This window comes from Temnothorax nylanderi, unplaced genomic scaffold (assembly GCF_030848795.1).
Source record: "Temnothorax nylanderi isolate EJ_2023f unplaced genomic scaffold, tnyl_v1.0 TNYL_tig0007_pilon, whole genome shotgun sequence".
Lineage (NCBI taxonomy): Eukaryota > Metazoa > Arthropoda > Insecta > Hymenoptera > Formicidae > Temnothorax > Temnothorax nylanderi.
In genome coordinates, this window is record NW_027249069.1 from 2057641 (window position 1) to 2071064 (window position 13424).

At 41.3% G+C, this 13424-nt stretch overlaps 3 protein-coding genes across 5 annotated transcripts in view; 2 read left to right on the forward strand and 1 right to left on the reverse strand.

The window, feature by feature from the left end:
- The first annotated feature begins 117 nt into the window (after positions 1–117).
- On the forward strand, positions 118–3627 carry LOC139781768 (bifunctional glutamate/proline--tRNA ligase-like). 3 transcript variants are annotated; one of them, XM_071720669.1, is made up of 7 exons: positions 118–257; positions 347–698; positions 779–950; positions 1221–1736; positions 1822–2272; positions 2353–2561; positions 3358–3627. In XM_071720669.1, exons 2-6 carry the CDS (start codon positions 455–457, stop codon positions 2533–2535), a joined length of 1566 nt encoding a protein of 521 aa, XP_071576770.1. In that variant the 5' UTR covers positions 118–257; positions 347–454; the 3' UTR covers positions 2536–2561; positions 3358–3627. The 3 variants fall into 3 exon arrangements, with proteins under 3 accessions (XP_071576770.1, XP_071576761.1, XP_071576773.1); XM_071720660.1 differs by lacking the exon at positions 3358–3627 and adding an exon at positions 2719–3076; XM_071720672.1 differs by lacking the exon at positions 3358–3627 and adding an exon at positions 2809–3076.
- Positions 3604–5909, forward strand: Tssk (Testis-specific serine/threonine kinase). Its single transcript, XM_071720700.1, has 4 exons — positions 3604–3742; positions 4047–4220; positions 4542–5207; positions 5647–5909. The coding sequence occupies exons 1-4, from the start codon at positions 3659–3661 to the stop codon at positions 5806–5808; spliced, it is 1086 nt and encodes a 361-aa protein (XP_071576801.1). The 5' UTR covers positions 3604–3658; the 3' UTR covers positions 5809–5909.
- A 295-nt stretch (positions 5910–6204) lies between these two features.
- Positions 6205–13424, reverse strand: part of LOC139781745 (unc-112-related protein) — a 48247-nt gene continuing 41027 nt past the window's right edge. The window contains exons 2-8 of the mRNA XM_071720625.1: positions 12217–12450; positions 10283–10551; positions 9567–9986; positions 8530–8958; positions 8042–8254; positions 7725–7961; positions 6205–7416 (exon numbers count right to left, since the gene is read on the reverse strand). Of these exons, the coding sequence (XP_071576726.1) occupies positions 7216–7416; positions 7725–7961; positions 8042–8254; positions 8530–8958; positions 9567–9986; positions 10283–10551; positions 12217–12450 (2003 nt within the window). The 3' untranslated portion in view covers positions 6205–7215. The remainder of the gene's footprint in view (positions 7417–7724; positions 7962–8041; positions 8255–8529; positions 8959–9566; positions 9987–10282; positions 10552–12216; positions 12451–13424) is intronic.

Consider the following 13424-nt stretch of genomic DNA (forward strand, 5'->3'; position numbering starts at 1 on the left):
GCTCGGAGTCGGTTGGCGAGCTCGATTGTGTTCGGACGTGTTTTTTCCGGAAGCAAATTTTTAAGTATTGCGACTGTTACTGTCTGCATAGAAGTTCCACGTGCTCGGCTCTTTGCATTGGGCCCCATAGACTTAGGAAGAGAAAGTCTATGGGCATCCTTGCCACAATCTAATGTGCCATGGAATCAATGGAATCGAAAAATAAAGAAGATCTACTGTCCACGAATGTGGGGCAACTCAACCGAACTTCGGACAAAGTAAAGTCACGCAGTACAACGAGAAGTAGATTTAGTTTAATTTTTCAACTCTTGTAAATTCTAAAACATTTTTCACTTATCTTTTGCAGAAATTAGTAAGATTCTCAATGGAACCAAATGGCTAGGTGCACATTGGTCTTGCCAGAGCAGCTTTCTTACATCAGCATTATGCCGAGTCATGTCAAGGGCAGCTCATCATGCGATTTGACGACACAAGTCCAGCGAAAGAGACCGTAAAATTTGAGGACGCTATATTGGAAGATTTAAGATTACTGCAAATTAGGCCTGATCGTTTTACGCATACCTCGGATTACTTTGAGATATTACCAGACTATTGTACTACATTAATTAAGAAGGGGAAGGCATACGTGGATGGCACCCCGCCGAATCATATGAAAGAACAACGCGATCAAAGATTGAAATCTACATATCGAGATAACTGTAAATAATTATGTTGAGAAGAAACGTCATATTAATTTTCTATCTCGATTTATTGTAATAATAATATTCCGCCTTTACAGCCGTTGACGATAATCTGGCATTGTGGGAAGAAATGAAACGCGGTACCGAGGAGGGTCAAAAGTACTGTGTCAGAGCAAAGATCGATTATCAGTCGGCAAACAGATGCATGCGCGATCCAACACTTTACCGTTGCAACCCAGAATCTCATCCACGTACTGGAAACAAATACAAGTATTAATATTTTTAAATATTTTCGCAAGACCTATTTATATATTATTAATCTAACAATAGCTTGAAAGGTTTAGTTATAATTGAAAAAAATTTTTAATATTGGATTACTTCATTGATGTTAATAAACTAGTTATTTTATGTACTATTTGTATTTATAATATATGAATTTGGTTAACAATACTGTTTTATATCAGTATTAATACGAGCTACGGTACAACCTAAAAATTACAATTTAATTATAAAATTATTGCTTTTACTTGTTTATATTAGGGTGTATCCTACATATGATTTTGCCTGTTCAATTGTCGACGTTTTTGAGAACGTTACTCACACTCTACGTATAATGGAGGTTCATGATGAAGATGCTGAATTTCATGACGCTATTCAAACTCTGGATATACTGGACAAGGAGGATCATGATAGAGATGCTCAATTAAATAACGTTACTCACACTCTACGTACAACGGAGTATTCTGATAGAGAAAGTGTATTTTTTTGGATAAGCCTGACTTTGGGATTGCGTTACCCAGAACGCAAGTCATGTTCACGGTTAAACATGACTTATACGGTTTTATCTAAACGAAAGTTAACCTGGTTCGTAAATGAAGGTTTAGTCGATGGCTGGGACGATCCACGCTTTCCGACAGTGAAAGGCATTCTGAGACGAGGAATGGAAGTCGATGTTCTAAAATATGTTGTCTTCCAAGAAAAATCAAGAATATCCTTGATAGAATGGGATAAAATATGGGCTTTTAACAAGATGATCATCGACCATGTCGCGGTCAGGTAATAAAAATATCAAAAATGTAATTAAAAGTTTGATGGATTAGTATAGTATGTCGATATTTTTTAAAAATATCTATAATTTTAGGTATACCGCATTGGATTATCGCAGTGAAATGATATTGGTAACTGTAGTAGATGCTAAGGAAGAGTGGCTGAGTGTGCAAAATCATCCTAAAGATTCATCTAAAGGTACCAAACGAGTGCGAGTGGGCCCTAGAATATTGATAGAAAAGGAGGATGCTGAAAGATTAAACAATAACCAGAATGCAACCTTTATCAATTGGGGCAATTTATTGATACTAAAAGTATTTAAACGAAGGGGAGGTGGACTTGATGTGCTAGCACGACTAAATTTGGAGAACAATGAAACCAACTTGAAGATCAAATGGGTGGCTGAGTCGTTACCCAGATCTGATCCAAATGCGGAAGAGTCAAACCCAATAAAATGCTGTGCTGTTTACTTTGATCACATTTTGAGCGTGCCGATTTTGGGTAAAGACGACGATTTTAAAAACTTCGTTACCAAGGATACAAGAGTAAAGAATTTTACTTACAAACAAGTAAACTGGCAATTATTGTGTGTATCGTTAATTGTATATAAAAACTCTTATTTTAGAAAGAGGTTCAAATGCTGGGTGAAGTGGAACTCAAACGCGTGGAGAAGGGAGAGATAATTCAACTGCAGGGGAAGGGATTTTTTATTTGTGACGTTCCGTATGCCACCATTAGTTCTTATTCGTCACGGGAACAACCTATTATATTGTTCCATATACCTGATGGACAACAACACCTTATATGACGCCTGAAGTGTCACGTAATCAGCAGGTAAAATCAGTATACCTTTATCTTTCAATTAATATCTTATTATTTATAAATTAATAATTTGTACATTAAATGACAAAAAGTAAAGTATTATTTTGCTACTGCAAAGCATTATTTATAATCTTTAAAAGAATCAATAAGTAAAAGAGAAAATTTTTAGGAAGATAAAATGCAATGCGTCAACAATCAAGTTAAAATTTAAATGTAAATTAAATTTGTTAAAAATATATCTAAACTTTCTTTAATTTAGTTTTGAAACTAAAATTTGGTACTGAACAGCAGCTTTCTTTTTTACTCAATATGACTAATTACAAATTGAACATGATGGGCGTCAAGAGTCTGAATACCATTTAAGCACCCAAAATTGAACAGCGAGTTAAAATGTATTCACCACCAATGCAAGAAGAAGGCGCAGTTTTATACACTTTTTGGGCGTAGTTACTAACGCATCCTACTAACGTAAAAGGTTCATATACACATGTAATGTTTAATAAATTTACTGAGATTTTTGTATGCAATATGGAGTTTGTCATTTAAAGTTATAATTATAGACTTTGCTTATTTCGCGTCCAAAAATTGGCTCGTGGCCTCACGACCACGTCACCACGGTCGTGAATACGACCGTTAGTGCTCACGACTCCGTGGCGAGAAGCGGTCCGAGATCCGCACGCACGATCAATCTCGCTCGTTCATTGTTTCTCACTTTTCCAAGTATAATGGCTGCGCTCGAATGAGACGCGGATCCTTACCTTCCTCCCGTCGCACACCAGGCACAAACTGGGCTTGTCCAAAATTCTAGTGCTCGCAGCCGCTTCAAATGACCGAACGGATCCGCATTATCACCGGAAGCGTCGACGTAGCAGCGAAACACCATTCCGTCGTGGAACTCTGTGATGCTTCGCGTACCGCTAAGATCGCGTTAACGAAACCTGCCACTGCCGGCCGAGGAATAGCGCGCGTGAACGCGAAGGGAGCAAGATAGAGAAATTTTCCGGGTGAATCCTGCAAACGTCTCTCACGCACGTGTCGGGGCGAGAAGACGATCGAGGTCCTTAGGAGGGGAAGGGTCAGTGATGAGGAATCGATGAAGGATTATTGGCATGGCCACGCGACTCAGCCCCCGAAATTCGGAGGTGAACGCTCTTGAGCAGCGGGGCTATCTCATAGGCAAGAAGATCGGACAGGTTGTTCATTGTTCCCTCTGGTCTTTCGTTTCTCTTACGCGTTTTAATATTTTCCCGCCTCTTCATCCGTTCTCGCGATAGCACTTTCTTCAATTTGTACAATGGCTTTTGGCTACTATTTAATCAGCCTCTTGACTGTTTCTTAAATTATATTTATTACATAAAGCTGATCTTTATCTCTTTTCATTCTCATCCTCTTCACTTTTTTAAGAATCATCTTGTTGTTTGATGGTGTTGGTCGACCGCGCCAGATACCATGACTACAAATTTTGCGTTTTATAATACGCGGAATGATCGTTTTCAGGGCTCTTACGCGACCGTCCATCTAGCAGAGTATATCGATGGAGCGAGTTCTAAGAAGATGCGTCTGGCCTGTAAGATTTTCGATAAGGAGAAAGCGCCAAACGACTTCTTGGACAAGTTCTTTCCCCGCGAGCTTGAAATTCTAACGAAGATAGAAAATCCGCATATCATTCAAGTAAGAGAAACCAAGAAAATGCTCATCTCTTCGTCTTTGATAAGGGATGAATGATTGGAGACTCATACGCTAACTCATCTTTTTCTCTTTTCTTTCAAAACTGGCCGAGACCATGGCTATTAGAAAGTAACTTCGAGTTCTCTACTCGAAGAGGGATATATATATATTGGAACTTTATTATCATAATAAAGTTATGTGGGTGATAAGGGATCATTGCGATTAATGTAATGACGATTAGTAATTGTAATCTAATGTAATTTGATCGCATTTCGCCCAATTCTGACGTTAACGCGTCAGCAATCCTAATTTCGTCGAGCGCAGGTGCACAGCATCCTGCAGCGCGGCCCGCGCGTCTTCATCTTCATGCGCTACGCCGACAATGGCGATCTCCTGGACTTCGTGCAGACCAACGGCATGGTGCCGGAACAACAGTCGCGATTGTGGTTTCGTCAGATGGCGTCCGGCTTGCACTACCTGCACAGCAAGAATATCGCCCACCGGGATCTCAAGTGCGAGAACATACTACTCTCGCGGAAGTTCAATGTGAAACTGGCGGACTTCGGTTTTGCCAGGTTCTGCATAGACCACGAGGGCAGGCGGGTCCTAAGCCAGACGTACTGCGGCTCGGCGGCTTACGCCGCGCCGGAGGTCGTCGCCGGCACTCCGTACAATCCGAAATTGGCAGACGTGTGGTCGCTCGGCATCATCCTCTTCATCATGCTGAACGCGACGATGCCGTTCGACGACGAGAATCTGCGAAAGCTCCTCAAGGACCAGATGTCGCGCAACTGGGTATTCAGGTCCCGTGTCCGCGACACCGTGTCCGCGCTGGCGAAGAGCATCGTCCGGCAGATCCTCGAGCCGGACATCACTCTTAGGCTTACGCTCGAGAGGGTGCTCGGCCACGAGTGGGTGAGAGCGAGGAAGGATAGAACGGGCTCCCTCGCCGGAAGACTCGTCCACTCAGCGCCGCCGAGTCATACTCCGGTTACGACAAACAGCATTAATTATAGAATTACATTAAAGGTTCCTGGTCTCTTAGTCATAGTGGATCATGATAACAGAAGCGAGGAATGTTTTTTTATGCATTATAAAAAGTATTTTTTTTTGTTAGCTATTAATTGAAATAGCATTGTAAGATTATTATAATAAGAGTTACAAATTGATTTTAATGTGTCTTGAAGTGTAAAGACAAAATTTACATTATTCTGTTATAATTCACCTGCAGTGAGAAACCAGGAGTCTTGATCGACATGATACAAGAGTTTTTAAACACGTAACATAGGGTTTTATAGAGATTGCTACATAAAAATTAATTTACTTTTGAGCGCGCAATTGCTCACATAATAAGTCCGAGAAGTAATTGCAACGTTCCGCACAAAAATTATTTCGAAGAAGCGTAACGATTTGTCGCCTGTGCAATTAGATGTGCGGAGGCGGTAATCTGGGCGGGTCGGGAATCGGAAACGTACCTGTCGTAACGAGGGCACTACCTTCATTGAAAAATTCGGACAATAAGAATCAACCGTCCTCGAAGACGGTAAATACCTCGGGGAAAGATCAGCAACTGCCTATCACCGTGGGATAAGAAGACACGCGAAGAGAATTAATCGACACATCGACAAGCTATACAATTGAAAATACAAGAGATTGCAGGCTAAAAATGTCAAACAATTATTTTCGAAAACATTTACACTTGTCTTTACGAATATTTTTTCTTAATTTCCTATTGGATTGCACGACCAATGCAAACTTACATGGATGTTGATAACGTATTGTTGCTTAATAAAGTCCATAATATTGCAATTTTTGATGTGAATTACTTGTCAAAAGTAACATGAGGGAAATTTAATCAATTAACGTTAAATTTTATTTAATAAAATCAATTTTCACTTTTTTTCTATAAATTGTCGAATTATAGTATGTAGTATGTTATTGATTTCACGGCACAATGGACAGAATAGGAATTAAAAAATCTGTCGAATACATTAATAAGTTTATTGTACAGAACAGTTACTGCCTATTAATATACAAAACTATAATCTTTTTTTTTTGTTACATACAGATATAACGGGGTATCTCCTGTGAATGTAATATATAACGATATAAGTGATATATTTCTTCTTCTACATCTAATTTACATGATAATAACAAATAATTTACACGATTCGATCTTTTGCGTTGTGAAGTCGAGCTCGGTTAGTATAGCACCTTGTGACACTGAAGAGGATACTGACACGCAATATGAGAGGGAGGATTATAAGAATTAAGTTTTTCATGCGACGTAAAAGAAATCGCCGACTGAAAATAATTTTCAGATTAACTCTTTTTTGGGACAGCCGTAGAATATAAAACACTCGAAACCACAGACGGTTCCACGCTATCCTTCCTTAAAGAATTAAAGAAATTTTCTTTTTTTTGTGTAGAGCGTTATCTAACATTCCGCGATATGTTCCATAGATTTTTGCTTGTACCGGCTTTACATATTTGTTCCTAAATTCGGCATTATTTATTAAATGATTTTTCTAAATAGAAAAAGTTTCGTATAAAAGTATAATCTTCATCTTTGTAAAATAGTTTCGCAGATGTTTATTTATAAAACCGTTGTAAAAATATAGAAAACTTTTTTTCGTGCAAAACAAACCATAATTGTGACGATTGTCAATATTATTAGTACCTTAATAATAAGGTAAACATATCGGTAAACATTTTTCTGAATTAGCCTCCTGTCGAATAAAAATAACTCTAGTTTACTAAAACTCTTCCGCTTGCGCGTAGAAGGGACACAATTATATTCTATTTACAGTATACAATGTTAAAACATGATAAATACGACCAGATTTAAATATTTTTACAAGTGTCAACCAGCATGCAAAAACGGTCGGTCCTTGAACAAGCACGTAACGAGCGCGAATAGGTAATGCGTGGAACGCATCTCATCATCGCTTTTCAGAATATGTTAGTTTCGGTTTTATACACTCGTTGCAGTACTGGATTAAACCCATCCACCGGTCAACTTGTGGAACATCTCCTCGTTCAACGTTTGATTCGCTTCTTTCGAGCGCATTGATAGGAAGATGTAGCCTCCTATGAATTCGTGGACAACCTTGCAGTCCGCTGATTGACATTCAAAAATGATATTTTCTTCCTCGAATTGTACCATCATGTGCTTTACTTCCCAGTTAACGTTCCACGCCTGTAAAAGGGACAAGATCATGCATTTTTTTATCTTGAAATATATATTTTTCATTAAAAGCGTCTTGGAACTATGGAACTCCAGTCAATTCTAAACGATTTTTCTGTATCCAAAATTTATTGTTACTTTTCGATTTTCAAAACATTATAACTTTACCAAAGTCTGTATGAATTAAAAGGATATTAAAAGAATAGATCTATTTTCTTGTTCTAGAATTTAATTTACGGAAGATCCATTATTTTTAATCCATAATCAAGAAATACGGAGAGGATACAAATAACACATAAAATATGCAAATGAATACGTACCTTCATGGTGTTATATCTCCAAGTCTTTAGATGATCGCCACTGTGAAGATCCATCCGCATTAGCCTGTTATTGGCGATACCTAGTAGCTCGTCCTTGCTCTTACCGGTAAATCGCACAACAAAAAGAGAGATACCGTATTCCGGCAGGGACTGCCATGCCTTGATATAATTCAACTTCGCCTCGATGAGGTGCAGGTCTTTAACGTTTGCGTGTGCTTCCAAGATTCTCTGCACCAACTATGTGGAAAACAAGAAGTGTCAATGCGACTAGTTGGTTCGATCATTCATCACTTATTCGAATGCGAATGATTTGTTACCTTTCCTTTGAACTTCTTCGCAAATCTAGGCGCGACATAGTCTTCCGGTACGATGTCCAAAGCGCTCGGATTGATGGCCGGCGCGGGCGCGGGCCTCTGCAGTTGCAGGAAAGCTGTGATACTGTTGACCTCGCTCTCGTAGGACGCATCGGCGAGGGTGCGGCCCTTGGCCGCTAATCTGCACGCGGCCATCCACTTTGCGTATTGTTGTTCCTAGAATAATAAAGAATCGTGATGGGATCGAATTCAAGCGAGTATCTGGGAATTGAATCAGTTCTAACATTTAGTTTTTATTTCGTAAAACTTGAGAGAAACTCCACTCGTGAGAACTCCGTTCGTTTTCGATGCAACATGTATGTTATTATATGTTGGCGTGTGGCCAAACACCAACGTGTGACAAGCGTTAATATACATTTGAGAACGGTTAATTCAATAATGCTGCTGCTTGGCGACGACACGCCACATTAATGCGAGTTTAATCCGCTTACGTTGTCGCATCTTATCCACATCTCGGTCATGCCTTCGGCGCTGGGCACCTCCAGTCTGATCCCGTAGCGACCTTGCGACAGATGTACGTCCGGCGTGACCTCGCAGCCGCGCAAATTGATCACGTAGACCGGCGATTCCGAGCCACCCGCCTCCTCCCTGCTTTTGTAGAGCCTGAGCTGGAGATCGCGGCACGTAAACCAATAGCGTTTGAAGGCTTTCAATGTGAAACGCTTCGGCTTGAAGAAACGCAGCTCGTCGCAGAGCTCGGGCACCTGCGTAATGTCGCTGGGTCCGTTGCTGATGTTGCTGCCCTCCAGGGTCACCTGCAGATCCGTCAAGGCCGCGTCGATATCGTCCTCGACGGGCGAAGTCCCTCCGTTGCTGTCGTAGGTGGGCTGCGGCACGCTCGCCTGAAGATTCACTTGTACCTGCAATGGAGAAGCGTAGGTAACATTTCTTGTTTTTTTTTTCTATTTTTTTTCCCTTTCTGTTCAACGTCGCGAGGACGGGGAAAGTGGGTGTGCAAGAGGTACAAAACACATTTTGTGGGTCGAGGCGAGATGATCACATATCTTTTCTTGGTTGTGTTGTCGCGTGACGGCATCGCGGCTATGGTGGAACACCGGCTGGCGAAGCAATCGGTTCAAGGACGTGGCTATTTGCATGTATTATGCGTCGCGTGGGGTTCCTCCCTCGCGACGGAGCGGCATAAATATATCGAGACCAAACCGGCACGGTGAGTCGTATATATGGTCGGAAAGAATGGAAGGATCGAATATCGAAAACCGAGATACGAACGCATTCCAATGTCTCTATCCGCCTGCGTGATACATTTGCATCTGTCGTAATATTTATAAGCAAATCTCCATATCGGTTCTTGTCACGTCGGTCTATTTATACCATTTAACATTTTACATTAGACCGCGTTTATTTTCTACAAGCGTTTTAAAAAATTTCGACAGCATATCACGAGTGACCATCGTGCCAGTCAACGTATCAATGATCATTTCTGCCGACACAATGATCGTTCAGATACCTGAAGCGCCGCGAACATCAGCATCTCCTCCTCAGTGCAGTCGATCTCCTCCGCGAGCAACTGCCACTTGGCTTGCTCGTAAATCATGTTGATGCGCACCGCGTCGGTCTTCGGATTCAGGTCGTAGAAGGAGTAGAATTTGAACTTCAGCCTGAGCGTGTCGAATTCGCGGATACCCTGCTCCATGATCGACAGGGAGGAATCCAGCCAGGCGACGTTCATTCTCGCCCTCTCGATCAGGCTCTTCGGCCTGACCACCTTCACCCGCACCTCCGGCGAGATCGACGTTGGGCTCTGCGCCAAGGACTCCGTCAGTCCGCCGTTCAACGCCTCGAGGCTCATAGTGCTGTTATTCGCGTTGAAGGAGCCGGTGCTACCGAAGCCGGAGGAGTTGTTGTTCCTCTTCCACGTGCCGGTATGCTGGAAATTTGCAAGCGTAAATTTGTTATATCGTCATAAAATAATTACGACATGATCAATAATTATATATATATATGTATACGTTATTCAGATCTGTCCAACATATCATGACCGTACATTCCACAAAATTCATTCTATTTTAATCCTTTTTCAAAGGAATTACTATACATATTGAAACAAATATGTGAAAATATAGACAGCAGTAATATTTTATTTCATAATTCTTAATATTTAGTAGTATGACCACAGTAGGAACGAAAGGATGAAGAAAGATTTCGCTTGTACGGTAGGCCTACCGAGACGGGAGAGCTGATCGGCGTGCTGTGATTTCTGTTGTTAGGCGTAACCGGCGCGCACATGAATGGGCTCGATTGATCTAAACTTCCTGTGGATCCCCTGGGACTCTGGCTGGCTGGGATGAAGGTATTCGTGTCGGCCGATACGTTCCAATGCCCGTTCTTCTGATTCTCAATTTTCTTCTTGGCCGGCAGATCCTTCAGATTGTATTTCAGGTGATTCGGCTCGAGCGGCTTGCAGAACGAGAGCTCCTCCGGGTGTCTAATGCCTGCGGCAACGATCGTAAGGATTTGATTGATCTCGCGTTAGAGTCAAGTCTATTCGACAGAAGAGAGAGATAGAGAGATAATGTGTCTCCCTCGCTTCAGCGCGAGGAGCCAAAGGCGAGGTAAAAACAATCATGACATTCATTCCCTATATTCTTACAAGGGAATGGAGTAATTGACGGACAAAGATCGCGTTGGTGTCTATTTATGAATATGACACACTGATCTTGTATCGTCGATGCTTATTTATTAAATAGAATCACTGATAGAACTGGGCGAATAGTACTGGGAGGATAATCCGAATTATTTTATTTTTTGAATATCCAGATATTCAAAAGAGAAAAATAATAAAGGAATAATCTGAATATTCAAAATTATTGGATTGAATTTTTATTCGTTATGGAGAGTTTGAATTTACTCTTTTGAGTCAGTATGTTCACTCTATTTAGGGTGAAATTTCACTCCAAGGAGAATTATGCGAGAATATATAATAAAAAAATAATGTATATAATAATAATCTGTTAGCATTATATAGATTAATGTTAACACATTTGAATTTTGATTTATTTTTGTAATAAGCCGAAAAGTAAACAAATGTTAAAAAAAATTAGTTATTTTTCATAAATTTATTCCTATTCATGTATTTAATACGATTTTATAGTTTTCCCGAATATCCGGATTTTATAGGATTTTATTTTTGTATATTCGAATATATTCGGCTATCCGGATAGTCTCAGCACTAGACAGAAGTGCAAAAACGGTAGCGAGTTTGGAACGAGCTGAGTCGCGTAAAGATCAACGGTCACCTCGCTTCAAGGCAACGTTATAACGCAATATTTCCCGAACGCGGAATTACTTTTTAGGCCATTAGCAGAATGATAAGCGCGTATCTGCAACGGTACTTCCTCCTACTCGGGAGTAGGCTCAGCTTTATTCTCGCGACGGGAATTATCGCGTTAACCCACTTCCTTGATTAAAAAGCGAGCTCGGTGAGCATGCCGCGGTGGCGAAATCGACAGCCGCGACGGTTTATGCGACCTTCGCGTGACAAAAGTGAGCTTATCGCTTCTATTTCGTTGCCACGTGCAATATTAATTATAGCGTTGACACGCTTATCCACCTCGTGCTGCGACGCGCTTGCATCGCGACCCTTGCCACATTTATCTATTGATAATAAATACATAAAACTTTGTAACGAAGTGAAATAACTTCTCGACGTGCTCTGAAAACGCGACGTAACAAACGATTTCGTAATTTGGGGAGATTTCTTGCTCAATCGGTTTGTCATGAAAAAGACGAGGCGACGTAAAGTCATTCGGATAATCATAGAAGCAGCCAGGCTGCTGTTGCAAAACGGATTACGTAATACCATGTCGAAATATATACACGGAGTATCCCGTTTTTCTCGAAGCGTATTCTATTTTCAACGAAAGTTGAAAACACGACGCTGCAGCATGCGTGTGTAAAAGAGACGCGAAATTTTTCTAGTTAAATACATCTACTAACTATACATTATATCTACAATGTTAATCGATTGACGTCCGCGACATTCTTTCTCTCGTTCCTCGTAATCGTCGTTAACGAAGGCACGCGCGCCGCCGCGCTCGATTGATTCGCTCGTTTCCATCGCGACTCCTTAAATGGTGTCAATGGGCTCGCGGACTCACCGAGTTCCTTGCACAAATTGATGACCGCGTTGAACGTCTTGACGGAGAAGTCAACGCGGCAGTCGAGGCATCGCATGTCCGGCAATTGCACCCTCAGGGTCTTGTGCATCGGCGTGAAATGCAGCAACGCGTCCGCCGCCACGCCATACTGGTCCAGGGTGCTGCGTGTTCGGGTCAGCCAGTGATTCCGTACTGGCCACCAAAGCGCGTGGTCCGACCAGTCCATAGCGATGTCTGTAACGGTAGATGTGAACAATTTAATTCAAGTACGAAGAGTAAATCGTTTTTTTCTTTTAAGTAAAATTTTAATTAAGTTATATGAGAATAGTGGGCCAACGATTGTTAATGTAACATCTTGTGTTTAGCTATCGTTGGCTCACTATTCTCTCATATCTAAAATTAATTAATAAAGCAACTTACTAAAATTATCTTAAGTTAAAACGAATTTGTCGATATTATACTATTAATGAGTGGCATGGCAGGTCTGAAACACCTTATATATTATAGTTACTCTGCTATTTCAATACTATTTAATAGCTGCAAGTAACTAATGAAATAATGTTAATATCCAACGTTACATTCGCGCGTCGCTGTGTATTTAAATAATTCTCAAAACTATTTTTTCACGATTTCATAATAATTAGTTACGGATACATAAATTTCAGAATTATCACATTACAGTTGGCCGAATTATCTTGTTTTCTCGAAATGCGGAGAACCTGATTTTATATCTGTCGGTTTGAGAGCATTCGAACGGGAGAACACGATGTTTATGTACACGTCGATCCCGAGTAAATATACTCAAGGGCTCGGTAGCGGGCGAGATCGGATGCGAAGACGAGAAGAGTGCAATGCCGAGAGTAAATTCAAGGGTTTCGTCCGTCGAAAACCGCAGGGGCTGCTCGCGCGGGTCGGGAACAAGATATCCGTCGACGGAATTACGGAGCGCAAACGGGCGTTTACGGTTCGTCGAAAAGTCAATTTTCACAGCTGTTCGCGCCGCGTAGCACATTTCCTATACGTGCTTCGTTTAACGATTTCGGGGTACCGAAGGTCGATGCGGGTCCCTAGGGGGGAGAGGGGCGCCGGCGGGAAGTATCGCTTAAAATCACCATTAAGCCGTAGACATGTGGGACTGCAATCGCGAGGGGCTGGCGTGCAGAGACGCGCAAGGGAGACCCCGAAATCGGATACGAATGAGAGGAAAT

What these genes read in the sequence shown, in the direction of transcription:
- Tssk (XM_071720700.1), top strand. Translation starts at nt 3,659, where the DNA reads ATGGCCACGCGACTCAGCCCCCGAAATTCGGAGGTGAACGCTCTTGAG. An exon ending in AAAATCCGCATATCATTCAA is followed by an intron (nt 4,221 to 4,541) that starts GTAAGAGAAACC and finishes CGTCGAGCGCAG; the next exon opens with GTGCACAGCATCCTGCAGCG. An exon ending in CGCCGCCGAGTCATACTCCG is followed by an intron (nt 5,208 to 5,646) that starts GTTACGACAAAC and finishes CTGTGCAATTAG; the next exon opens with ATGTGCGGAGGCGGTAATCT.
- LOC139781768 (XM_071720669.1), top strand. Translation starts at nt 455, where the DNA reads ATGCGATTTGACGACACAAGTCCAGCGAAAGAGACCGTAAAATTTGAG. An exon ending in ATCGACCATGTCGCGGTCAG is followed by an intron (nt 1,737 to 1,821) that starts GTAATAAAAATA and finishes CTATAATTTTAG; the next exon opens with GTATACCGCATTGGATTATC. An exon ending in TCGTTACCAAGGATACAAGA is followed by an intron (nt 2,273 to 2,352) that starts GTAAAGAATTTT and finishes CTCTTATTTTAG; the next exon opens with AAAGAGGTTCAAATGCTGGG.